General features: G+C 43.1%; 1 protein-coding gene across 1 annotated transcript in view; it reads left to right on the forward strand.

Moving 5' to 3' along the window:
* The window catches only part of LOC143765200 (protein-glutamine gamma-glutamyltransferase E-like), a 91,652-nt gene that overhangs the window by 58,150 nt on the left and 6,072 nt on the right, over nt 1-27,430 (forward strand). The window contains exons 8-11 of the mRNA XM_077251638.1: nt 4,632-4,735; nt 6,790-7,032; nt 22,424-22,780; nt 24,436-24,593. Of these exons, the coding sequence (XP_077107753.1) occupies nt 4,632-4,735; nt 6,790-7,032; nt 22,424-22,780; nt 24,436-24,593 (862 nt within the window). The remainder of the gene's footprint in view (nt 1-4,631; nt 4,736-6,789; nt 7,033-22,423; nt 22,781-24,435; nt 24,594-27,430) is intronic.

A 27,430-nucleotide genomic window follows, 5' to 3' on the forward strand; every position in this document is an offset into this window, starting at 1 on the left:
AAAATTACGTCACGGCTTGCTGTGATTGGTCGCGTCGCGGCCACATGGGCGGCACGCGACCAATCACAAGCCGTGACGTCACGGAAGGCAGTAAACGCGCGCATTTTAAGCAAAGAAGGCTGCCGGTTCCCTCGGTAAGGTCCAGGCTGCGTCGGAGAGGTGAGTATAGCAATATTTTTTATTTTAATTCTTTCTTTTACACATTAATGTTGTTTCGATACCGATACCCGATACCACAAAAGTATCGGATCTCGGTATCGGAATTCCGATACCCGCAAGTATCGGCCGATACCCGATACTTGCGGTATCGGAATGCTCAACACTAACTGCCACCTGAGGGATGGTGGATCACTGGCATCTAATATTTACCATCTGACTTGTCCCATATGTACATAGATTTCCCCTGAGCCTCTGAATCTTTTGTTATACTTATTATGTACTGTAGATGACAGGATATTCAAATTCTTTACAGTTTTACATTGCAAACATTTTTCTAAACTTGGTCCATAATATTTAGATGCAGTTCAGACTGGTGAACCTCTGACCACCTTTGCTCTGAGAGACTCTGCCTCTCTAACATGCTTGCGTTATACACAATCTTGAAATTTATTTGAAAATTGACCCTTAGCTCTTTAACATTGTTGCAATATTTTTAGATGTGTAGCTGCCATCAATTTCTAAATTAGCTAGTCTTTTTTTCAAATGAAATGAAGAAAAAAAGTTGAACCCCTTTCTGACCTCGGACGGGATAGTACGTCCGAGGTCAGATCCCCTGCTTTGATGCAGGGCTCCGCAGTGAGCCCACATCAAAGCCGGGACATGTCAGCTGTTTTGAACAGCTGACATGTGCCCACAATATTAACTAGTTAAATGCCGCTTTCAAACGCAGACAGCGGCATTTAACCGGCGCTTCCGGCCGGGCAGCCGGAAATGAGCGCATCGCTGACCCCCGTCACATGATCGGAGGTCGGCGATGCTTCAGAATAGTAACCATAGAGGTCCTTGAGACCTCTATGGTTACTGATCCCCGGCAGCTGTGAGCGCCACGCTGTGGTCGGCGCTCACAGTACACCTGCATTTCTGCTACATAGCAGCGAACATCAGATCGCTGCTATGTAGCAGAGCCGATCATGTTGTGCCTGCTTCTAGCCTCCCATGGAGGCTATTGAAGCATGGCAAAAGTAAAAAAAAAAGTTAAAAAAATGTGAAAAAAATAAAAAATATATAAAAGTTTAAATCACCCCCCTTTCGCCCCAATCAAAATAAATCAATAAAAAAAAATCAAACCTACACATATTTGGTATTGCCGCGTTCAGAATCGCCCGATCTATCAATGAAAAAAAGCATTAATCTGATCGCTAAACGGTGTAGCGAGAAAAAAATTCAAAACGCCAGAATTACGTTTTTTTGGTCGCCACGACATTCCATTAAAATGCAATAACGGGCGATCAAAAGAACATATCTGCACCAAAATGGTATCATTACAAATGTCAGCTCGGCACGCAAAAAATAAGCCCTCACCCGGCCCAAGATCATGAAAAATGGAGACGCTACGGGTATCGGAAAATGGCGCAAATTTTTTATTTTTTTTTAGCAACGTTTGGGATTTTTTTTCACTGCTTAGATAAAAAATAACCTAGCCTTGTTAGGTGTCTATGAACTCGTACAGACCTGGAGAATCATAATGGCAGGTCAGTTTTAGCATTTAGTGAACCTAGCAAAAAAGCCAAACAAAAAACAAGTGTAGGATTGCAGTTTTTTGCAATTTCACCGCACTTGGAATTTTTTTCCCGTTTTCTAGTGCACGACATGGTAAAACCAATGATGTCATTCAAAACTACAACTCGTCCCGCAAAAAATAAGCCCTCACATGGCCATATTGACGGAAAAATAAAAAAGTTATGGCTCTGGGAAGGAGGGGAGTGAAAAACGAACAAGGAAAAACGAAAAATCCCAAGGTCATGAAGGGGTTAAACTTCACCTTCTGGATATTTGTTCTATGTTAAATTGTTAATATAATATATATATAAGATTTCCAAATCATTGCATTGTTGTTTTCTTTATATTTTACACAGTGTTACAAATTTTTCGGAATTAGGATTGTACATCAAACAAATGCTTTATACAGTTCTTCCATTTTCTGTTATTAAAATCTGGATTCCCTGCATAGACGTTGCCACTATGGGTTATTCAGGAGATTTCTGGATAGGACTTATACGCTGAACAATCATAAAGCAATATGTAACTAGCTCCTATGGTCCCTCTGGCAATGGATGCAGACAGAAAATTAAAGTGGTACTGAAAGGGAGAGGCATGTGAAAAAATAACAGAAGTTGTAACCTACTTTGTTTAATCCAGGTGAAAGGTATGGAACATAATTGGAAGCGCTTTAAGTGGCATACTTTTCTTGTCACCAGATTGCTGCAGCCAATCACAGCCCTTCACTGACATAACTAAAAAATGTCACTCAATGATTCCTGTCCCAGCAAAGACCATCTTTGCTTGGGTGACATAGGTCCCAGGGCCGGACTGGCCATCTGGAAAATACCAGAAGGGCCTGTCTGGTCATGGGCTGCCTTGTCTGCTACATTGTTGACAGAATCGGTGTTCTTAAGACACCCATACAATCACATTTTTTTAAATATAAGATGTAGTAGAGCTCAAAAAGCTAACCCCACCCCACCTATCTATGTACATCATCTATTGAGTTGGACCAGGATGCATGTGAGTTGTAGTCTTGTAGTTTTAATCTTCTACATATAAAACACTCATTTTTCTTAAAGGGAACCTGTCAGCAGGATTGTGCACAGTAACCTACACACAGTGTCAGGTCGGAGCCGTTATACTGGTTAAAATGATACCTTGGTTGATGAAATCCATCTTGTGGTTGTTGTTTAATCTTTATTTTCAGTTTTGTGCTAATGCTCGTGCTCCAGAGCGACCTGTGGGGGGTCTTCATGTGGTGCTCTGATTAGGTATTCATCAGTATGGCTTCTGACAGGTCACTGATTCCTCACTAACCTGCTCCCTATTTAACATAATGAATGTTATATAAAAATCTTGAAAAAAAAAAAAAACCCTTAAACAGGCAGACGCCAGCGGTGGCACCTGCGCTGCAGCCTGATCGCATATGTAATGTGTATATAATTCATTTCTTTCATGTTATCCTAAAATTCAAAACAAAAAATCAGTTTGAAAATGGCATCGCCGGAACTGCACAGTAGCAGCTATTGGCGATCACCGATAGCTGCTACTGCGCAGGCGCCAGTGGTGACATCTTGGAGGAGTTTTTTTTCTCTAGCAAGATGGTGCCGCTGGTGCCTGCACAGTAGTAGCTATTGGCAATCAGTGATAGCTGCTACTGCACAGGTGCTGGCCGCGCCATCTTGGAGAAGAAATTTTTTTTTTTTTTTTTTTTTTTAAACTGATTTTTTTTTTTTTTTACGAATTTCAGGATAACATGAAAAAAATGAATTATACACACATTACATATGTGATCATGCTGCAGCGCAGGTGCCACCGCTGTCGCCTGCCTGCAGAAGGGAATTTGTTTTTTCAAGATATATAGATTTATAAGATTTGTAAATAATATTCATTATCTAAAATAGGGCGCAGGTCAGTGAGGGATCAGAGATCTGTCAGCAGTCTGTATTATGAATACCTAATCAGAGCACCACATGAAGACCCCTACAGGCCGCCCTGGAGCACGAGCATATCATTAACTCAAAACTGAAAATAAAGATTAAACAACAACCACAAGACGGATTTCATCAACCAAGGTATCATTTTAATCAGTATAACTGCGCCGACCTGACACTGTATGTAGGTTACTGTGCACAATCCTGCTGACAGATTCCCTTTAAATAACAGCATTCAGCCTAACAAGAGACACATCGCTGTAATCAATGTCTAAACCCGTACCTTATGCTGCCGTCGGATTAAATAGAAGAAACATTGTGACGGAGTCCCTTTGCCTAATTTAGGTGGGGTTGAAGATTAGATGCTAATTTTAAAACAAGTCTTTGAAGCTTTGAAATTTATTAAAAAAAAACAATTGTCCTTGTAGGGGCATCACACTAAGAGGAGCCATACAATTAGTTTACAAACACTTGATAGTATTGAAGAAAATGTATATTTTGTGTGTGTATTCAAATGAGGTGACCAGGGCCCAGATTGGAGTTATCCAATCTGAATACCCTTTTGTCCATAATCAAAGGAGGCCCCCATATAAATTAGATAGCTATCGGCAAAACAGTCATTGAGCTAATAGCTCTCGCTATTGACTCCCCAACGAAGGAACTCAGCCGAGTGTTTGTGGTCTCTATAAGATAACTTCTGCCTGACTCCTTCAGCAGTTTATCCCTCAGAGAACAAAAGGATCGGCCTTTGAAAATCCAACAGTGGTGATATTTATCATGTTATCATGTCTTGGAGGCGAATCTGAAGGTCCTTACGCGTAAGATTATCAGCCAGTCCCTCAAATATAAGCAGGTTTGCATGACTTTAGTCTAATGAGTATTGGGGTCTTTATATTGCTTTGATTAATTTTATTTTAGAGGTTTAGCCCTAATATAAGGAACTTCTTCGTAATTTTTTAAAGAATAATATTTAGTACATTTTGTAATCTGAAGGAATTTCCATGTTTGGAATGAAAGTTGGTTCTCTAGAAGTGAATTGGGGTCACGTTATGGAGGATGGCAAGTGCTGGATTCTACACCACAAGAACTAAGTGGAGGTATGGGATAAGGTCTTTTGCTTTCAATAAATAGTGCTCCACCATGAGAAATGCCCTTTGTTCACACTGTTCACACTGGCCATGAGACCACCCCAATTATTTACTCAAAATTCCCTAATTTTCATCAATGGAAAGCTGAGCCCACATATTTGCTGGCAAATAATAGCAGTGTTATTCAGCAATTGTCTATCTCTATCAAATGCGAATGGGCCGGAGCTCTCCCTGTGACTTAACCTGTTAAACTTTTTTCTTGTTATTTGATGTGATCTTCTGGGCCAATTGCTGTTAATAGCGATATCAGAGATTGACAGGGGCACTTACATAACGTGACCCAGAAGATCACAGGTTAAAGTACCACAAAGGGCAGTAAAAATGTTTTGAAAAATATAAAAAAATAGATAGCATTTTGTATCAACACCTTTTCTCTCATTAAAAAAAATAATTAAAAAACATTAAAAAAATACATATGTGGTATATACAATTAAATAACTTAATCTGTGAATGCTGTAATGAGAAAAATATATATATACCCCAGAATTGAGGCTTTTCAACCACCAGAACACTGCAAAATATGGCGTATGCAGTAGCATGTGATCAAAACATAGTATATACCCAGTATGATTTACTAAAATGTTATCTCAGGGTTTAAAAAACAAGCCCTCACACAGCCCCATCTTCTAAAAATTGAAAACGTTATGGATTTTGCAAAACAGCGACACAAACAGATTTTTTTTTTTCACAAATTTCAGATTTTTTTTAACCTCTGAAATAAAAAAAAAAAAACATGCCTGTTTGGTATTAATTGTACTGACCTTGACAATCATATTATCAGGTCATTTTACTGTAGAATGAATGCAGTAACGTAAAAAAATTGCAGAATTGACCTTTTTTTACAATTTCGCAGCACTTTAAATTTTTCTCCAGGTTTCAAAAAAATCACATTATAAAATGGATAGTGTAATTCAGAAGTACAACTTTTCCTGAAAAAAACAAAACCCTTAGGGTGTGTGTCCACGGTCAGTAAACGCTGCTTGTTTGATGCTGCGCAGAGCTGCAGCGTCAAACACGCAGCGTCCAGATGTACCAGCATAGTGGAGGGGATTTTTTGAAATCCCGTGTCCACTATGCGTGGAAACCCGCACGCGACGGGCCTGCGACTCCGGACATGCTGCGCGTCTTTTCAGATCACAGCATGTCCGTACACCTTGCGGGGACGCAGCGTCCCCGCAAGGCATAACACGGGGCCCTATGGGAGGGGGGCGATGATCCCGGATGTGTACAATTAGCACATCCGGCATCATCGTGTCCCAGAAGGGGGCGGGGCTTAGCGCCGAGCGGCTTTGCCGCTCCGGCGATACCGCCGGCCATCCTGAACGTGGACACACAGCCTTGTATGGCTGCATTGATGGAAAAATAACTATGGATCTCGAAATAAGGGGACAAAAAACAAAAGCACATAAATGGAAAATCATCCTGTCGGGAAGGTGTTAAACTGTTGGTGTATAAATACAAAAGTCACATAGAAGTCTCGCAGACGTAAAATACGTACACATGAACAGCAATGCGGATAACAATATGGATGAAAAATCAGACAATTTTTCATATCCTCATCTGACCCCCGCTTCATACTGACTTCCCTTTGGCCAATCTATCTTGACTGAAAACCAGCACAAGAGCATTGCACCAGGGTACCGGTGCATGCGCAAACCAGGGAAATTACCAACTGGGAGAAAGGTTGGTCGAGCATGCACCAATACTGTGATGAAATGCGCGGTGGCCCATGTGAAGCCATAATGGTCAGTAGGTGGGGAAGTAAGTAGGGGGCTAAGCCAGATGCACTGTATGACTGAATATGTGGTGGACAGCGAGCGCCTGTTCATGGTGCAATTAGTATCTAATTTCCATAATAGTTTTAATAAAGATTTTCTTGAGATTTAGCCACAGATTTTGAAACCAAAAGGTATAAGTCCTCTTAGGGAACGATGGCCTACATGGGTTTAATTTAAAATGTCATTTTGCTTTCACAGACTCATTTATTTCATTGTTTTCTGCAGGAGTTCACTGCTGCGGCCCAACCTCAGTCCATGCCATTAAAGAAGGAGACATTGACCTTGATTTTGACGGACCGTTCGTTTTCTCAGAAGTTAATGCCGACCGTATCACATGGGTGTACTATGACAAGGATCTCAAGGAGAAAGTATACACCGACATTGAAACGGTGGGGAAGAATATCAGCACCAAAGCTGTGGGGAGTGATGCACGGGTAGATATAACAGACAGCTATAAATATCCAGAAGGTTTGTTCTATTTTACACTAATTACTTTTAATGCTATATAAAGTTCAAGCCCCCCAACATGCAATCTTAATACACACGTGGTCAAAATAGTTCTTACCCCTCATTTAATGGCAGAAAAACCCACAATGGTCACAGAAATAACTTGAATCTGACTAAAGTAATAATAAATAAAAGATATATGATAATGAACAAATGAAAGTCAGACATTGCTTTTCAACCATGCTTCCACGGAATTTAAAAAAAACTAAAACTCATGAAATAGGCCTGGACAGAAATGATGGTACCCTTAATGTAATATTTTGTTGCACATCCTGTTGAGGCAATCACTGCAATCAAACAATTCCTGTGACTGTCAATGAGACTTCTGCACCTCTAGACAAGTATTTTGGCCCACTCCTCAAGAGCAAACTGCTCCAGTTGTCTCGTGTTTGAAGGTTGCCTTTTCCAGATGGCATGTTTCAGCTCTTTCCAAAGATGTTCAATAGGATTTAGGTCAGGGCTCATAGAAGGCCGCTTCAGAAAAGCCCAATGATTTCCTCTTAGCCATTCTTGGGTGTTTTTAGCTGTGTGTTTTGGGACATTATCCTGTTGCAAGACCCATGACCTGCGACTGAAACCAAGCTTTCTGACACTGGGCAGCACATTTCTCTCCAGAATCCCTTGACAGCCTTGAGATTTCATTGTACCCTGCACACATTCTAGACGTTTCACAACATGTCTAAGAACATGTCCTGTTCAAAACACATGTGGTGAATATCTGCCCTTTTTCCTCCCATATTCCCCCCCCCCCCCTCCTTTTTTCCAAATATCCTTTGGCAAATGTTATTTCGTTATTTCCTTTTTAAATGAGTAAGAATAAATCTTGAATTTTATCTTTAACGTATCAGGAGCTGGATCAAATTATTTTTCCTGCACAGATACTAGACACCCTTTGACAGATGCAGCAAAGCAGCCCCAGAACATAACAGAGCCTCCTCCATGTTTCACAGCAGGGACAGTGTTCTTTTCTTGATATGCTTCATTTTTCAGTCTGTGAACATAGAGCTGATGTGCCTTGCCAAAAAGTTCCATTTTAGTCTCATCTGTCCATAAGGCATTCTCCCAGAAGCTTTATGGCTTGTCAACATGTAGTTTTTCAAATTCCAGTCTGGCTTTTTTATGATTTTTTTCAACAATGGGGTCCTCCTTAGTCGTCTCCCATGAAGTCCACTTTGGCTCATACAACGACAGATGGTACAATCTGACACTGGTGTTCCTTGAGCTTGAAGTTCACCTTTAGGCTAAGTTCACACAGGGTGTTTTTGCTTTTTGTCTGCAGCAAAGCCTTATCATCTTGGCAGGAAAGAAGCTGCGCAAAAAACTCAGGTTTAGATGTGTTTCTTGGTGTGTATTTGGTGCGTTTTCTTCATGCATTTTTTTTCTCTTTGTTCATGCCAATAAAGTTGAGTGCACACAGAGAAAAAAAAACAACTTCCTGTAGATAGACTGAATAGATAGATAGAATGAATAGTTAGAATGAGGAGATAGAATAGATAGATTGATAGAATAGATAGATTGATAGAACAGATAGAATGGATAGATTGATAGAATAGATAGAATAGATAGATAGATTACCTGCGGTAACCTCTTCACTGGCATTTTTTCATGGTCCAGAGGTTACTGAGCGCAGGCTCAGTGATGTCACCGCTAGTTACTGAGCATTAGCAGCGCTCTCAGTTGTAAGCTTTATCTCCCCCCGATACTTCGTGGGACACTCGTTATATTGGACTGCGTCAGATCAGGGAGTATTTGCGTTGGTTTATTATTTTATTTTTATTTCAGAAGATCGATGGCTTGGCTTGGAATGGCAGAATAATAAAATGGTAAAACTTTGTGGTGTTTTATTTCATTTAAAGACTTTTTTCAGCATGTGTGTGTGTGTTTATTTCACCCTTTAATTACTATGGAATTAGTAATGGGTAGGTGTCTTATTGACGCCTCTCCATTACTAAGCCTGCTTAATGTCACCTTTCAATAGGAAGGTGACATTAACCCCTCATTACCCAGCTTGCCACCCCTACAGGGCAAGTGGGAGGAGCCAGGCAAAGCACCTTTTCTGGGCAGCTGTGGGCTGCTATTTTTTGGCTGGGTGGCCTATATCAATGGCCCCTTACCAGCCTGAGAATACCGGCCCCTAGCTGTGAGCTTCAGCAAGGCTGGTTGTCAAAAATGGGGGGACCCCATGCCGTTTTCTTGAATTTATTTAAATAGTTGATAAAAAAGCGTGAGGACCCCTCTGTTCTTGATAACTAGCCTTGCTGAAGCTGACATCTGGGGGTTGCAGCCCCCAGCTGTGAGTTTTGTCTGGCTGGTAATCAAAAATAGGGGGGAACCCACGCTTTTTTTAAAATTATTTATAGCGCAGATGAAAGCTCCCATCCGCCGCCCGCTCCTACTGTCACTGTAGTTAGCGGCTGTAAGTATCAGATGATGGGAGCAGTAGTCCCATCAGCTGACATCAGTGATCGGAGGTAAAGTTTATACCTCCGATCACAGCTGAGCGCTCCCGCTGTCTTTTCACAGTGTGAGAACAGCAGCTCTCTGACCGGCGTGGATGATTTCCCCACCGATCAGAAGGAGTGTTTGCTGCGCTGTCATGCATATGACAGTGTGTCAAACACTGTATTGTCGGTTCCCCCATTCAAGTGAATGGGGTTTGGGTCCACTCTGCTGGATGACAGGCTATATGGACACACCATGCAGCCTGCCATCTAGAGGTAGCAGAGCCAAGTGTGATGTTACATCTGGCTGTCCTTGACTTTTCTGCAGCAAATACGCTGCAAGAAAAGTCAACCTTGCGTATTTGCAGCGTTTTTCCCCATTCATTCAAGTCAATGGGTGTAAAACGTTGGAAAAACACTGAAAGTACTAACATGCCCAATGTCAAAAAAACGCAGCAGAGCACAAAATACTGATCACACAAAAACCCTGGGCTCTTTTATTACCATTTTCCGTCTCTTTGATTTGTCATCAATTTACTTCCTGGGACCACATCCAGGGAGGTTGGCTACAGTCCCATGGTCAGGATCTTAAATTTTGGAATAATATGTGCAACTGTAGTCACAGGAACATCAAGCTGCTTGGAGATGGTCTTATAACTTTTATCTTTAACATGTTTGTCTATAATTTTCTTTCTAATCTCCTGAGACAACTCTTTCCTTCGCTTCCTCTGGTCCATGTTTAGTGTGATGCACACCATGTCACCAAACAGCACAGTGAGTATCTGTAGCCCTATATACAGGCCCACTCACTGATTCCAAGATTGTAGACACCTGTGATGCTAGTTAGTGGACACACCGTGCTTTAACACATCCGTTTGTCAGGGGTACCATCATTTCTGTCCAGGCCTATTTCATGAGTTTTATTTTTTTTTTAATTCTGTGGAAGCATGGTTGAAAAGCAATGTCTGACTTTCATTTGTTCATTTTCATAGATTTTTTATTTATTATTACTTTTGTCAGATTCAAGTTATTTCTGTGACCATTGTGGGTTTTGCTGTCATTAAACGTGGGGCACCAACAATTTTGACCACATGTGTATGTCTTGGGATGACAATTGTATGTTGAATCTTTGTGGAAAACTGATAATTGGAAATTCCCAACATTTCCACCCAAAATAAGAAAGGCTAAATATACACACAAATAATGCAGAAAAAGAACGTCACTAAAACTTTTAGAAAGAGCAACTGGCAATATGTAGCATCAGTAATCAGGGGCGGACATATCATTGGTGCAACCTGTGCAACTGCACTAGGGCCCAAGAGATAAGGGGGCCACTTCTACCTTCAAAGCAGGTGGGATTCTCCTTTTTTATGAGACTGCCAAAGGCCCATATATTGTCCTTGCACAGGGGCCCTTTTCTGTCTGTGTCCATAATGTTTGCAGGGCTGGTGCATGTATGTATGTATGTATACAATGAATCATACTACTGGTTTTGTGACTGTATGTCTGAGAGAATTAGGCTAAGGGCCCATTCAGACATCATGTATGAGATTGAGCTGTCTGCTTCCAGTCTCTGATTCCCCGGCCCTTCTGCCTACCTCTGGCCTCTGATTCCCAGGCCCCTCTGCCTACCTCTGGTCTCTGATTCCATTGCCCCTCTGCCTACCTCCGGCCTCTGATTCCCCAGCCTGTTGTGAATTTGGATTCTGGGCTCCCCCGGTGGCCGCTTGTGGAATTGGACTTGTCATCCTCTTTCCTGTTTCACCTGATTCCATCAGTAGTGGGTGTCGCTATTTAAGCTCATTTCTCTGGTGGTTTCTTGCCGGTCAACAATGTTATCTGATGCCTCTCAGTGTTTGTTCCTGCTTCTAGACTACTACTAGATAAGTTGGACTTTTGTCCATGTTTTGTTTTGCCTATTTGTTCCAGTTCACAGCTGAAGTTTTGTTACTGTGTCTGGAAAGCTCTCGTTGATCAGGGATTGCTACTCTGGCGTTATGAGTTAATGCCAGAGTTTAAGGTAATCTCTGGATGGTGTTTTGTTAGTGTTTTTCTGCTGACCATGAAAGTATACTATCTGTCTTCTGCTATCTAGTAAGCGGACCTCAAATTTGCTAAGACTATTTTCCTGCTGCGTTTGTTGTTTCATCTGAACTCACCGTCATTATATGTGGGGGGCTACTGTCTTCTTTGGAATATTTCTCTAGAGGTGAGCCAGGTCCTATATTTCCCTCTGCTAGCTATTTAGGTCTTAGGCCAGAGCTGGGCATCTAGCGATAAATAGGAAATGCTACCTGGCTATTTCTAGTTGCGCGGCAGGCTTAGTTCATGGTCAGTATAGTTCCATCTTCCGAGAGCTTGTCCCTCTATAGGCTTGCTATGATCTCTGCCTGCAGAGATCATGACAGTTTGACCGGCCACTAAAGTGTTAAAGACCCAGGTTGAGAAAGGAGAGTTATAAGAAGTCTGCTGAAATTTTTTTTTTTTTTTTTTTTTTTTTTTTTTTTTTCCTCCAGTCTGCCTTGCTGCAGTCTTTTCTCTCTCTCTCCTCCTAATCTCTGTATGCTCTGTGTGCACCTGACAATAATGGATCTCCAGAGTGTAACTGCGGGTTTGAATAATCTCATCACGAAAGTACAAAATTTACAAGATTTTGTGGTACATGCTCCGGTATCTGAGCCGAGAATTCCTTTGCCGGAGTTCTTCACAGGGAATAGAGCTAGCTTCCAGAATTTCCGAAATAATTGTAAGCTTTATTTGTCCCTGAAGTCTCGTTCAGCTGGAGACCCTGCTCTGCAGGTTAGGATTGTGATTTCCTTGCTCAGGGGTGACCCTCAAGATTGGGCCTTCTCATTGCCAGCAGGGGATCCTGCGTTACGCGATGTGGATGCGTTTTTTCTGGCCTTGGGCTTGCTTTATGAGGAACCTCATTTGGAACTTCAGGCAGAAAAAACTTTGATGGCACTATCTCAGGGGCAAGACGAAGCTGAAGTTTTCTGCCAAAATTTCCGTAAATGGTCTGTGCTTACTCAGTGGAATGAGTGCGCCTTGGCGGCAACTTTCAGAGAAGGTCTCTCTGATGCCGTTAAGGATGTTATGGTGGGGTTCCCTTTGCCTGCAGGTCTGAATGAGTCCATGACAATGGCTATTCAGATTGATAGGCGTCTGCGGGAGCGCAAACCGGTGCACCATCTGGCGGTGTCTATGGAAAAGACGCCAGAAAGTATGCAGTGTGATAGAATTCTGTCCAGGAGCGAGCGACAGAATTTTAGACGGAAGAATGGATTGTGTTTCTATTGTGGGGATTCTACTCATGTTATATCAGCATGCTCTAGGCGTACAAAGAAGCTTGATAAGTCTGTTTCCATTAGCACCATTCAGTCTAAGTTTATTTTGTCTGTAACCCTGATTTGCTCTTTGTCATCCATTGCCACGGACGCCTATGTTGACTCTGGCGCCGCTCTGAGTCTTATGGATTGGTCCTTTGCCAATCGTTGTGGTTTTGATTTAGAGCCTTTGGAGACTCTTATTCCTCTGAAGGGGATTGACTCCACCCCATTGGCTAATAATAAACCACAATACTGGACACAAGTAACCATGCGTATCAATCCGGATCACCAGGAGATTATTCGTTTCCTGGTGCTGTATAATTTACATGACGATTTGGTACTGGGATTGCCATGGTTGCAGTCTCACAACCCAGTCTTGGACTGGAGAGCAATGTCTGTGTTGAGCTGGGGATGTAAGGGTATTCATGGGGACGTACCTTTGGTTTCTATTTCGTCGTCCATTCCCTCTGAAGTCCCTGAGTTCCTCTCTGATTATCAAGACGTCTTTGACGAACCCAAGCTTGGGTCGTTACCTCCGCACCGTGAGTGCGATTGTGCCATAGATTTGATACCGGGTTGTAAATATCCAAAGGGTCGTTTGTTTAATTTGTCTGTGCCGGAACATGCTGCTATGCGGGAATATATAAAGGAGTCTTTGGAAAAGGGACATATTCGTCCATCTTCTTCTCCCTTGGGAGCTGGGTTTTTCTTTGTCTCAAAAAAAGACGGCTCTTTGAGACCATGTATTGATTATCGGCTTCTGAATAAGATCACTGTTAAGTATCAATACCCATTGCCATTGCTTACTGATTTGTTTGCTCGTATAGAGGGTGCTAAGTGGTTCTCTAAAATTGATCTTCGTGGGGCGTATAATTTGGTGCGGATCAGGCAGGGGGATGAGTGGAAGACCGCATTTAATACGCCCGAGGGCCACTTTGAGTATTTGGTCATGCCTTTTGGTCTTTCTAATGCCCCTTCAGTTTTCCAGTCTTTTATGCATGATATTTTCCGCGATTTTCTGGATAGATTTATGATAATATATCTGGATGATATTCTGATTTTTTCTGATGACTGGGACTCTCATGTCCAGCAGGTCAGGAGAGTTTTTCAGGTTCTGCGGTCTAATTCTTTATGTGTGAAGGGGTCTAAGTGCGTTTTTGGGGTCCAGAAAATTTCCTTTTTGGGGTATATTTTTTCTCCCTCTTCCATTGAGATGGATCCCGTCAAGGTGCAAGCTGTTTGTGACTGGACTCAGCCCTCCTCTCTTAAGGGTCTTCAGAGATTTTTGGGCTTTGCCAACTTTTACCGCCGATTTATTGCTGGTTTTTCGGATGTCGTTAAACCACTGACTGATTTGACTAGACAAGGCGCTGATGTTGCTAATTGGTCCCCTCATGCTGTAGAGGCCTTTCAGGAGCTTAAGCGCCGTTTTGCCTCTGCCCCTGTGTTGCGTCAGCCTGATGTGAATCTGCCTTTTCAGGTTGAGGTTGACGCTTCGGAGATCGGAGCTGGGGCAGTGTTGTCGCAGAAAGGTTCCGACTGCTCCGTCATTAGGCCTTGTGCCTTCTTTTCTCGCAAATTTTCGCCCGCAGAGCGGAATTATGATGTTGGGAATCGGGAGCTTTTGGCCATGAAGTGGGCGTTTGAGGAGTGGCGCCATTGGCTCGAGGGGGCTAGACATCAGGTGGTGGTATTGACTGACCACAAAAATTTGATTTATCTTGAGACTGCCAGACGCCTGAATCCTAGACAGGCGCGCTGGTCTTTATTTTTTTCTCGCTTTAATTTTGTGGTGTCATACCTACCGGGTTCTAAGAATGTTAAGGCAGATGCCCTTTCTAGGAGTTTTGACCCGGACTCTCCTGGTAATTCTGAACCCACAGGTATCCTTAGGGAGGGAGTAATTTTGTCGGCCGTTTCTCCTGATCTGCGGCGGTCCTTGCAAGAGTTTCAGGCGGATAGACCGGATCGTTGTCCGCCTGATAGACTGTTTGTTCCGGATGATTGGACCAGCAGAGTCATCTCTGAGGTACATTCTTCTGCATTGGCAGGTCATCCCGGAATTTTTGGTACCAGGGATTTGGTGGCAAGATCCTTCTGGTGGCCTTCTCTGTCACGAGATGTGCGAGTCTTTGTGCAGTCATGTGACGTTTGTGCTCGGGCCAAGTCTTGTAGTTCTCGGGCTAGCGGACTGCTGTTGCCCTTGCCTATTCCTAAGAGGCCTTGGACACACATCTCGATGGATTTTATTTCAGATCTGCCTGTTTCCCAGAAGATGTCTGTCATCTGGGTGGTCTGTGACCGTTTCTCTAAAATGGTCCATTTGGTTCCTCTGCCCAAGTTGCCTTCTTCTTCTGAGTTGGTTCCTCTGTTTTTTCAGAATGTTGTCCGATTGCACGGTATTCCTGAGAATATTGTTTCTGACAGAGGTACCCAATTTGTGTCTAGATTTTGGCGGGCATTCTGTGCTAGGATGGGCATAGATTTGTCTTTTTCGTCTGCTTTTCACCCTCAGACTAATGGCCAGACCGAGCGGACTAATCAGACCCTTGAGACATATCTGAGGTGTTTTGTCTCTGCTGACCAGGATGATTGGGTTGCTTTTTTGCCATTGGCAGAGTTCGCCCTCAATAATCGGGCCAGTTCTTCCACCTTGGTGTCCCCGTTTTTCTGTAATTCGGGGTTTCACCCTCGATTTTCCTCCGGTCAGGTGGAATCCTCGGATTGTCCTGGAGTGGATGCGGTGGTAGAGAGATTGCATCACATTTGGGGGCAGGTTATGGACAATTTGAAGTTGTCCCAGGAGAAGACTCAGCGTTTTGCCAACCGTCATCGTCGTGTTGGTTCTCGGCTTTGTGTTGGAGATTTAGTGTGGTTGTCTTCTCGTTTTGTCCCTATGAGGGTCTCTTCTCCTAAGTTTAAACCTCGGTTCATCGGCCCTTATAGAATATTGGAGATTCTTAATCCTGTTTCTTTCCGTTTGGACCTCCCTGCGTCCTTTTCCATTCATAACGTTTTTCATCGGTCGTTATTGCGCAGGTATGAGGTACCTGTTGTACCTTCAGTTGAGCCTCCTGCTCCGGTGTTGGTTGAGGGTGAGTTGGAGTACGTTGTGGAGAAAATTTTGGACTCTCGTGTTTCCAGACGGAAACTCCAGTATCTGGTCAACTGGAAGGGTTACGGCCAGGAGGATAATTCTTGGGTCAATGCATCTGATGTTCATGCTTCTGATCTTGTTCGTGCCTTCCATAGGGCTCATCCTGGTCGCCCTGGTGGATCTGGTGAGGGTTCGGTGCCCCCTCCTTGAGGGGGGGGTACTGTTGTGAATTTGGATTCTGGGCTCCCCCGGTGGCCGCTTGTGGAATTGGACTTGTCATCCTCTTTCCTGTTTCACCTGATTCCATCAGTAGTGGGTGTCGCTATTTAAGCTCATTTCTCTGGTGGTTTCTTGCCGGTCAACAATGTTATCTGATGCCTCTCAGTGTTTGTTCCTGCTTCTAGACTACTACTAGATAAGTTGGACTTTTGTCCATGTTTTGTTTTGCCTATTTGTTCCAGTTCACAGCTGAAGTTTTGTTACTGTGTCTGGAAAGCTCTCGTTGATCAGGGATTGCTACTCTGGCGTTATGAGTTAATGCCAGAGTTTAAGGTAATCTCTGGATGGTGTTTTGTTAGTGTTTTTCTGCTGACCATGAAAGTATACTATCTGTCTTCTGCTATCTAGTAAGCGGACCTCAAATTTGCTAAGACTATTTTCCTGCTGCGTTTGTTGTTTCATCTGAACTCACCGTCATTATATGTGGGGGGCTACTGTCTTCTTTGGAATATTTCTCTAGAGGTGAGCCAGGTCCTATATTTCCCTCTGCTAGCTATTTAGGTCTTAGGCCAGAGCTGGGCATCTAGCGATAAATAGGAAATGCTACCTGGCTATTTCTAGTTGCGCGGCAGGCTTAGTTCATGGTCAGTATAGTTCCATCTTCCGAGAGCTTGTCCCTCTATAGGCTTGCTATGATCTCTGCCTGCAGAGATCATGACACCAGCCCCTCTGCCTACCTCCGGCCTCTGATTCCCTAGCCCCACTGCCTACCTCTGGCCTCTGATTCTCCGGGCCCTCTGCCTACCTCTGGTCTCTGATTCCATTGCCCCTCTGCTTACCTCCGGACTCTGATTCCCCGGGCCCTCTGCCTACCTCCGGCCTCTGATTCCCCGGGCCCTCTGCCTACCTCTGGCCTCTGATTCCCCGGCCCCTCTGCTTACCTCCAGCCTCTGATTCCCCGGCCCCTTTGCCTACCTCCAGCCTCTGATTCCCCAGCCCCTCTGCCTACCTCCAGCCTCTGATTCCCCGGCCCCTCTGCCTACCTCCAGCCTCTGATTCCCCAGCCACTCTGCCTGCCTCCACTCTCTGATTCTCCAGCCACTCTGCCTGTCTCCGCTCTCTGATTTCCCGACCCCTATGCCTGCCTCCACTCTCTGATTCCCCAGCCACTCTGCCTGCCTCCGCTCTCTGATTTCCCAACCCCTATGCCTGCCTCCGGTCTTTGAATGACAGGTCACTGCTGAGAGTTAAAACAGAGGTGCAGGCAGGTCTTTCAGAGATCTGTTTTGCTGTATGACAGCGTTATTACAGCCACCTATTTACTTTGAAAAATCACACTGACAGGATCTCTTTAAGCTTAGGCCTCTTTCTCATTTCCGTCGGTAGTCGGCCGTCACAAAGCGTCGGCGCGACATACCGATGGACGTTTGGGAAATAGTGGATAACGTGTGCAGCGGATGCAGTGTTTCAACGGGTCCGCTGTCCGGAAAGGTAAATGTAAAATCCCGGGGAGGAGAGAGAGATTTCCTGCCGGGCATGCTCAGTAGGAAACACAGGATCCAACGTACAGAAAAACGTTCCCTTGAACGTTTTTAGCAGACGACGGTCCGCCAAAATGCACAGAATCCAGTGCAGGACGGACTTAACGTGTGCCCATACGTCGCTAAAACAAGTCAATGGGAAAAAACAGGATCCTGCATACAAATTTGCAGGATCCTGTTTTTTCATAAACCGACGTATTTCGAAGTGTGGAGAAAGACAGAAGTGTGAAAGAAGCCTTAGTGTTCAGAGTGAAAATTGCAAGATTTCAGGATTTTTTTTTTATTATTTAGGCAATAATTTTGAAATGTGAAAAAAAATCACAAAAACGGAAAAAAATAGTGTACAATTACCATAAAAACTCGATTTAAACAATAGGTCATGACACAGGGAATCTGTCAGCAGGTTTTGCTTTGTAAACTGACAGCAGATTGATGAAGGGACAGGGACCCTGATTTCAACAATATATCAGTTAGCTACTGCAGCAATTGTGATGGAATCACTGTTGTCTCTGCTGCAGATCTAGCAGAGCTCAGAATGTTGAGATGTGAATAATCCTGCCAATACCACAGCTGTGTACAATGTATCTTGACAGACAGCTGCTAATCAGTGCTGGGGGTCCAGGATATAAGAGGCACCAAATCATGAAGTGATTCTCTCCTGCTGATAAAACGCTAATGTCCCTACATGCTGATCTCAGATTACATTGCAATGTAACAGAGCAAAAACCTGCTGACAGATTCCCTTTCTGCAATAAACATAAACTAGATTTTAACGTAGCTTTTTGGTAAGGTATAATCCTAGCAATAAAATGAGAATTGTTTTTAAAAGGGTTTACCAACATTGAATTTGATGGCATATATTAAACAGTATAAGTCTACATTCACATTTGCGTTGTTGTGTGTTGCGTCGGCGACGCATCGGCGACGCAACGCACAACGCATGCAAAACGCATTGTTTTGTGATGCATGCATCCTTTTTTTGCATGATTTTGGACGCAAAAAAAATGCAACTTGCTGCGTCCTCTGCACCCTGACGTGTGCGCCCAAAAAGACGCATGCGTCACAAAACGCAACACAACACATGTCCCTGCGTCCCCATGCTAAATATAGGGGCGCATGACGCATGCGTCGCCGCGGCTGCGCCTGACGCAACGCAAGTGTGAACGTAGCCTAACATTGTTATAGGAAAGGGTTTGATCCATGTGACACCAACCAATCCTGAGAATTCAGCATTGCGGCGCCAGCACAGTTTTTCTCTACTTCCTGCATCCTGTTGTTCAAGGAATTGCAGCACAATTTCATTTTAGTGAATGGTTCCTTAATCCTGATAAGGGACCAGTAAGGAATTGATAGATTGTTCTTTCCATGATAGAAAAAAAATCTTTCATTTAAGACTGCACAACAACTCAAGAGAGTGACTTTTATATTTCTCTCAATGAAAAAATAAATACAATTCTAGAGGTCAGACTCTATTAAGTTATTATGAAATATCTTACAGTTATTCAAACTCATTAACCCCTTCACAACATCAGCTGTACATATACAGCGCAAGTCGGATATAGATGGATGGAGGGAGCGCACAGGGTGAGCCCGCCCCATATCTGCCAAATTTTGGCTATCTGTTACAGCTAGGACCTACCTCTTACAATCGTGGGCAGAGTGGAGCTCCACCAGCGATTGTTAACCTGTTAAATAGCTGTGTAAGGCTAGTTTCACATTTGCTTTAAACCTGCAGCGTTTAATCCGCATCCGCAAGTGGTGGAAAAAACGCATATAAACGCGTAAAAACGCTGCGTTTTTTAGACACCTGTTTTAACGCATGCGGTTAAAAAAAGCCACGTTTGTACGCGTTTATATGCATTTTTTCCTGCGTTTGCGTTTTTGGTGCACATGATGAGAAATTTCACAAGAGAAAAATCAATAACCAGATACCGCCAATGGAACTGAGTAGTGACCTGCAAATGTCTACTCCCTCCCTTTATCACCTTGTATGTGGGGGGTGGCTTATCAGTGTCTAGACATGTATTTCTCTTTTGAAACGCATGCGTTCACATAGACAGCAATGTGTTTTTTTGCCGCAATCGACTGCATGCGTTTCCAGGCGGCAAATTGACGCCTCTAAAAATTACTACATGTTGCATTTCCAAGCCAAGCCGCAAACGATGAAACGACGCATGCGTCGTCAAACGTGGCAAAACGCGAACATAAAAAAACGCATGTGTCCCTAATGTTAAATATAGGAATACACAACGCATGCTGATATTTGCGGAAGAAACGCTGCGGACACAACCGCAAATGTGAAACCAGCCTAATCTCTAACAGTGGCATTTAACACTCAGTGGCATGGATGGGCATCATTTAATGTGCACAATGGAGCTTCCGTGACTGGATCACAGGTCGCTGTTGGGTTCTTATGGCAGTCCAGGACTGCTGAAGACCACAATACTTGTTATAACAGAGCTCCTTTGAAATCCTGCCTATGGCTGGGCTTCAAAAGAGGCAATGATTTTTACTACAGTGGATAAGGAAAGTTTTCAGACCCCTTTAAATTTTTCACTCTTTGCTTCATTGCAGCCATTTGGTAAATTCAAAAAAGTTCATTTTTTCTCATTAATGTACACTCTGCACCCCATCTTGACTGAAAAAAAAGAAATGCAGACATTTTTCCAAATTTATTAATAAAAGAAAAACTGAAATATCACATGGTCATAAGTATTCAGACCCTTTGCTCGGTATTGAGTAGAAGCACCCTTTTGAGCTAGTACAGCCATGAGTCTTCTTGGGAATGATGCAACAAGTTTCACACCTGCATTTGGGGATCCTCTGCCATTCTTCCTTGCAGATCCTCTCCAGTTCCGTCAGGTTGGATGGTGAACGTTGGTGGACAGCCATTTTCAGGTCTCTCCAGAGATGCTCAATTGGGTTTAGTTCCGGGCTCTGGCTGGGCCAGTCAAGAATAGTCACAGAGTTGTTCTGAAGCCACTCCTTTGTTATTTTAGCTGTGTGCTTAGGGTCATTGTCTTCTTGGAAGGTGAACCTTAGGCCAAATCTGAGGTCCAGAGCACTCTGGAAGAGGTTTTCATCCGGGATATCTCTGTACTTGGCCGCATTCTTGTTTCCTTCAATGGCAACCAATCATCCTGTCCCTGCAGCTGAAAAACACCACCATAGCATGTTTCACTTTTGGGATTGTATTGGGCAGGTGATGAGCAGTGCCTGGTTTTCTCCACACATACCGCCTAGAATTATCACCAAAAAGGTCTAAATTCGTCTCATCAGACCAGAGAATCTTATTTCTCATAGTCTGGGAGTCGTTCATGTGTTTTTTAGCAAAATCTATGTGGGCTTTCATATGTCTTGCACTGAGGAGAGGCTTCAGTCGGGTCACTCTGCCATAAAGGCCTGATTGGTGTAGGGCTGCAGTGATAGTTGACTTTGTGGAACTTTCTCCCATCTCACTACTGCATCTGTGGAGCTCAGCCACAGTGATCTTGGGGTTCTTCTTTACGTCTCCCACCAAGGCTCTTCTCCCACGTTTGCTCAGTTTGGCTGGATGGCCAGGATTAGGAAGACTTCTGGTGGTCCCAAACTTCTTCCATTTAAGAATTATGGAGGTCACTGTGCTCTTAGGAACCTTGAGTACTGCAGAAATTCTTTTGTATCCTTGGCCAGATCTGTGCCTTGCCACAATTCTGTATCTGAGCTCCCTGGCCAGTTCCTTTGACCTCATGATTCTTATATAGACAGGTATGTGCCGTTCCAACTCAAGTCCTATCAGTTTAATTAAACACAGCTGGACTCCAGTGAAAGAATAGAATTATCTCAAGGAGGATCACAAGGAAATGGACAGCATGTGACTTAAATATGAGTTTCTGAGCAAAGGGTCTGAATATTTATGACCATGTGATATTTCAGTTTTTCTTTTTTAATACATATGCAAACATTTCTACATTTCTGTTTTTTTTTCAGTCAAGATGAGGTGCAGTGTGTACATTAATGAGAACAAAATGAACTATTTTGAATTTACCAAGTGGCTGCAATGAAACAAAGAGTGACAAATTTAAAGGGGTCTGGATACTTTTTTGTACCCACTGTATATGCAGTGATGTTGGGTATCTCTGTATATAGCACAAGCGATCAGACAATCACAGCTTCAAGTCCCCTAAGGGGACTAACAAGAACAGTGAAAAGGAAAAAAAATATGACCCCCTTTTCTCCTTATCCTTTTTTTGGGATATCGCCAGCATTTAGAAAAGTCCTATTTATCAAAATACAGCAACAATTATCCTGATCAGTAAATACTGTAAACTAAAAAAATCAAGAACCTCAAAATTAGGGGTTTAACAAGCGATCAAAGCGTCAGATCTATCCCAAAATAGAATCATTAAAAATGTGGTCTCGTCCCTCAAAAAATAAGCCATCATACAGCTCCATCTGTGGAAAAATAAAAACGTTACGGGTCTCAGAAAATGGCAACAACCCCCCCCCCCCCCCCACAATTTTTTTTGCAAGCTTCTTACCTTCTTTTCGACACTAAAATAATAAGAAAACGCAAAAATTGAAATTGTCCCTATTTTGAAGGGGTTAATAGATTTAATAAATGGTGATTACCCCTTTCAAAAAACTCAGTAATAATTATGTGTTCACAAAAACATAACTGCATAAACTGAACAAGCGATATCTAATCTATATATTATAATGTTACTGTGCCACTGTGTCTTTCAGAGTCTGAAAAAGAAAGATCCATTTATTTAAAAGCACGTAAAAAGTTAATAGCGATGGGCATCCTTAACAAAGACAGTACCGAGAAGCGAGGCATTGGGAAGAAACGTCGCAAAAAGAGACCTGGATTTGATGATCCAGATGAAGTGAAGGAAGAGTTCCACATTCAAGGCAAATTTAAGCTGGATTCATCCACACGATTTGGAGACGACATACAACTGACGCTGCATCTAAAGAACACCAGCAAACAAAGTCAACCACTTAAAGTAAAGCTAAGCTCCTCTACCATTGAATACACCGGCAGACCAGTTTCTGAAATATATTCTGATAAGGCCACTCTTGATGTGCCACCTAAGAAAGGTAATGCATTATTTTACTACCATTTTGGCATGGCCACTTCCCACTCATTACCATACACAAGATACAGTGGGGAAAAACTATTTAGTCAGCCACCAATTGTGCAAGTTCTCCCACTGAAAAAGATGAGAGAAGCCTGTAATTGACATCATAGGTAGACCACAACTATGAGAGTCAAAATGAGAAAGCAAATCCAGAAAATCACCTTGTCTGATTTGGCAAGATTTATTTAGCAAATTATGGTGGAAAATAAGTATTTTTTAATACAATCACTGTTTTATCTGCTGCAGAACTAGCAGTGCTCAGAATGTTGAGCTCTGTATAATCCCACCCACACCACTAATTGGCAGCTTTCTGTGTGCACTGTGCATAGGCAGGATTCTGCTAATCAGTGTAGGGGGGTGGGGTTATACAAAGTGGTTGACTAGCAGGCATTAGAAACCTAGTCATGCAGTGATAATCTCCTACTGATAAAATGCTGAACCTATTAAGTGACACATCGTGGACTGGGGCATTAAGCCTCTAAAACGTGCTTCTCTCGGATTACATGGTGAAAAGCCTGCTGAAAGATTCACTTTATTTTATTTTTTTTTAGAATGGAATCTTATTGCAGATTCCTGCACATCAGGTGGCCAGGGCACTATTCTGCAAGAAAAGACTGTGAATGAGCCACCTGCACTAACCCAAGGTTTCCAGTGTTAGTGAGAAACCCAGATCTCAGCCCCCCATCGATCAGAAAGTGATGTTATATCCTAGAGATATTCCATTATTTTATTTAATATAAGACAATTGAAGTCTATTAAGACTTTTAACGTTTCCTACAGTAAAGTCTCTGAATGGATTTGTTGGAGAAATAGCAACAGCTGCTGCTATGGCAGGGACAGGTGATGTGAGCTTTCAGTTTGCTAACGTGTCGAGTTCCTCTTGTCTGTATTGTGTGACCTCTTCTGGTTTGTTAGGGTCTATGAATGTCATTTTCTATGTTGTGATATGCAGATAATCAGTGGTGTAACATGAAGGTCATAGGCAAAATTGCAAAATTTCCAACAGAGCCCACAATATCACTAATCTTTAATAGTATTGGTGTTCTCATATGCACCAAAGGGTTCATTTGGGGCCCTCTAGCCTCAAGGGCCCAGGAGCGACTCCAACCCCTGCACCTATTATAGTTACGCCCCAGTATCTAGATAATGATTGTCCCAAATTATTCTCCCACAAGTGCGGAATGATTCTGCTGAAAGCAAAAATCTGCAACTGGTTTCATGACTACATGGAGCAGCACTTTTCAATCACTTCTATACATTAAAATCAATGTTGAAAAATACTATAAAATAAGTACGGTAATACTACTAATCCCTTGCTGCTCCCCTTTCAATATTGCCTTTAATCCAAACTGGACTCCTTAATGCAACTAATCTCTGCTCCCACATTGTGCCAATAAAAAAAATAGATGTAGTGCCAGTCGTCCGCCCCACTGACGATAGTGGTATACCTGCTCCATGAATACATATTGAAGCTATAATGTGTCAACGCTAATAAAACACTGATCAGATGACATGAGTTATATTTTACTTTTATACATTGTCACCATGTGGCTATGAGAGGTATTGCAGCCATGTACAATTATAACATAACCATATCTTTCCTCTTTATTACAGAGAAAAAACTTGCTTTAAGAATACCTGCTTCAGATTATGAACAAGAATTAACAAGCCATAATCTTTTGGAAGTTGTGGCACTGTGTGAATTGAAAAACAAAAAGAAAATGCTTGTTCGAAAAGTGGTCATTATTGAGCAACCTCCTTTAGACATACAGGTAAAATAAGCAATCCGGAATAATGCACTTGATAGTAAAAGTAGTTGTGATGTGAACTTTACTTAGATTACTAGCATTAAAAAAACACATACAGAAGGCATAAAAAACACATACAGGAGGAAATAATGCTTTGTATCGAAATAGCAACACTTATGTTTATACGATGTATGTGGCTTGCAACTTAACCCCATTCACTGCAATAACACATACAGCCAGAGGCGTAGCTAGGGTTTTGGATTGGGGGGGGGGTGAAGCTTCTGAGTGGGCCCCTAACCAGGTAACCTTGATTACATCTTGGTGACGCACCCGAATAGTGGAGGAGAACCTCAGCAGATGACCGCGCTGTTACTGAAGATAATCTCTGTACAAAGACCAACATGGATATTACCGCCATATGGTCAGTGTTAGATATCAGTCCTGCAGAACATGTAAGAGATCACAGCACAGTTACAGATAATGACTTACCGCTGGCGTTCTCTGATGGAATTGTTCATTTTTCCGGTCTTTTCCATCTGGCCCAGACCGACACAACTTCTTCCAGCCACGACTCGGCTGCAGAGAATACAACAAAGACACATTTCACATCTCACATTCTGGCCCCATCACCATCTATTACCAACCTGCACAAACTCCTCATCTTGCTGATACCCCTAGACTGAACCGCTGCTGCCGTATGTGTCCCTATTACTGCACCTGCTGTGTGGTTCTCTGTGCCTTCTAAATTCTAAAGCACCCCTCTATAGTATAGTAATGCTGGGCGCAAGTGCCCTAGAAAACAGTGCCCATATTTTGCCCGATATAAAGTAATAATGTCCTCTGTGTACCCCTTTGACATTCACAGTAACCTGAGTTCCCCTATAAGAATAAGTACCCACTTTACATTTAATAATGTCCTGAGTCTCCCCTGTACAGCTCCCCTATACACAGTATGATTCTCTGTTATATGCAGTATAATGCCCCTCACTGTATAGTACCACCCACACAGTATACTGGTCCCTTAGTAGTCCCCAAACTGTTTGATGGCTCCAACATTGTAAGATGGCCCCCTTACTGTAATCTCCACACTGTATGATGGCCCCCTAGATAGCCTCCATATAGTATAATACACCAGATAGTCCTCAATACAGTATAATGCATTCCCCATAGGCCTTCATATAGTATAATGCCCTCCTCATAGGCCTTCATATAGTATAATGCACTCCCTAAAGGCCTTAATATAGTATACTGCACCCCCATAGGCCTACTCTATATTGTATAATGCACCCCCATAGGAAGACTCTATAGCACAGGGCATCCCCCATAGGCAGACTCTGTAGTATAAGGAAGCCCCCCATAGGCAGACTCCGTAGTATAAGGAAGCCCCCATAGGCAGACTCTGTCATAAGGCAGCCCCCTATAGGCAGACTCTGTAATAAGCCAGACCCCTCCCTCATAGGCAGACTCTGTAGTATAAGGCAGACCCCTTCATAGGCTGACTCTGTAATAAGGCAGCCCCCCATAGGCAGACTCTGTAGTTAAAGGCAGCCCCCACAGGCAGACTCTGTAATAAGACAGCCCCCCACAGGCAGACTCTGTAGTATAATGCAGACCCCCCATAGGCAGACTCTGTAGTATAAAGCAGACCCGCCTTCCCATAGGCAGACTCTGTAGTATAAGGCAGACCCGCTTTCCCATAGGCAGACTCTGCAGTATAAGACAGCCCCCATAAAGATAAATAAATACTCACCTCTCTTCATCCTGGCTCCTCCACTGCTCCAAGCGCCCCTACATCTCCGGACAGCGGGCACCGGGTAGTGACGTCATTGCACCCACTGTCAGTGTCTGAGTGAGATGCTGACAGGGGGCTAATGGGAGAAGGAGTGTAAAGCTCCTTCTCTCAGCAATGTGGTCAGCTGTATCAGCATCCAGCCAATACAGCTGACCCTGCGATGATGGGCGGGGGCCCACTGCTGGCAACGAGCCCCCCCACCTGCTCAGGGGCCCCATAGCGGCCAGGTGGCAAAGCAGGGAGATCGATTCTCCCTGCTCCTTCATGTAACTGTATCAGCGTGCTGTGCACACGCTGATACAGTTAGGGTATGTGCAAACGTTGCAGATTTCCTACAGATCTGCAGCTTTTTTTTCCGCGCGGAAACGCTGCAGATCCGCACGTGACTTACAGTACAATGTAAATCAATGGCAAAAAAAAATGGTGCAGAAAAACGCAGCAGATTCAAAAAAGGACAATGTCAATTCTTTTTGCGGACCTGCTGCGTTTCTGCACTCATTCCATAATAGAAATCGGCAGGGGTAAAAAAAGGAAGAAATCCGCACAAAAATCTGCAACGTGTGCACATACTAAAAAAGGTACAGATTCTGTCCTGCGTTTTCTGCCAAGAAATGCAGAATCTGCACAGAAAATTCCACAGTCAAATCTGCAACGTGTGCACATAGCCTAGTGCAGCTCTGGGTGGACCCTCTCAGAGCTCGGGGCCCGGGGCCACCGCCCCCTCTCCCCCCCTGGTAGCTATGCTACTGCATACAGCCCATAAAGAATCAAAGCACTGCTTAGACTAGCACTCTGCCATATATTTCTAGTCTAACCCCTTAGTGACGGAGCCAATTTTGACCTTAATGATCAAGCAAATTTTCACAATTCTGACCACTGTCACTCTATCAGGTTATAGCTCTAAAACACTTCAGCGGATCCTGGTGATTCTGAGACTGTTTTTTTTGTGACATATTGTACTTCATGTTAGTGGTAACATTTCTTTGATATGACCTGCGTTTATTTATGAAGAAAACAGAAATTTTCAAAAATTTGGAAAGTTTTGCAGTTTTCAAACTTTTAATTTTTG

This window comes from Ranitomeya variabilis, chromosome 4 (genome assembly GCF_051348905.1).
Source record: "Ranitomeya variabilis isolate aRanVar5 chromosome 4, aRanVar5.hap1, whole genome shotgun sequence".
Taxonomy (NCBI): domain Eukaryota; kingdom Metazoa; phylum Chordata; class Amphibia; order Anura; family Dendrobatidae; genus Ranitomeya; species Ranitomeya variabilis.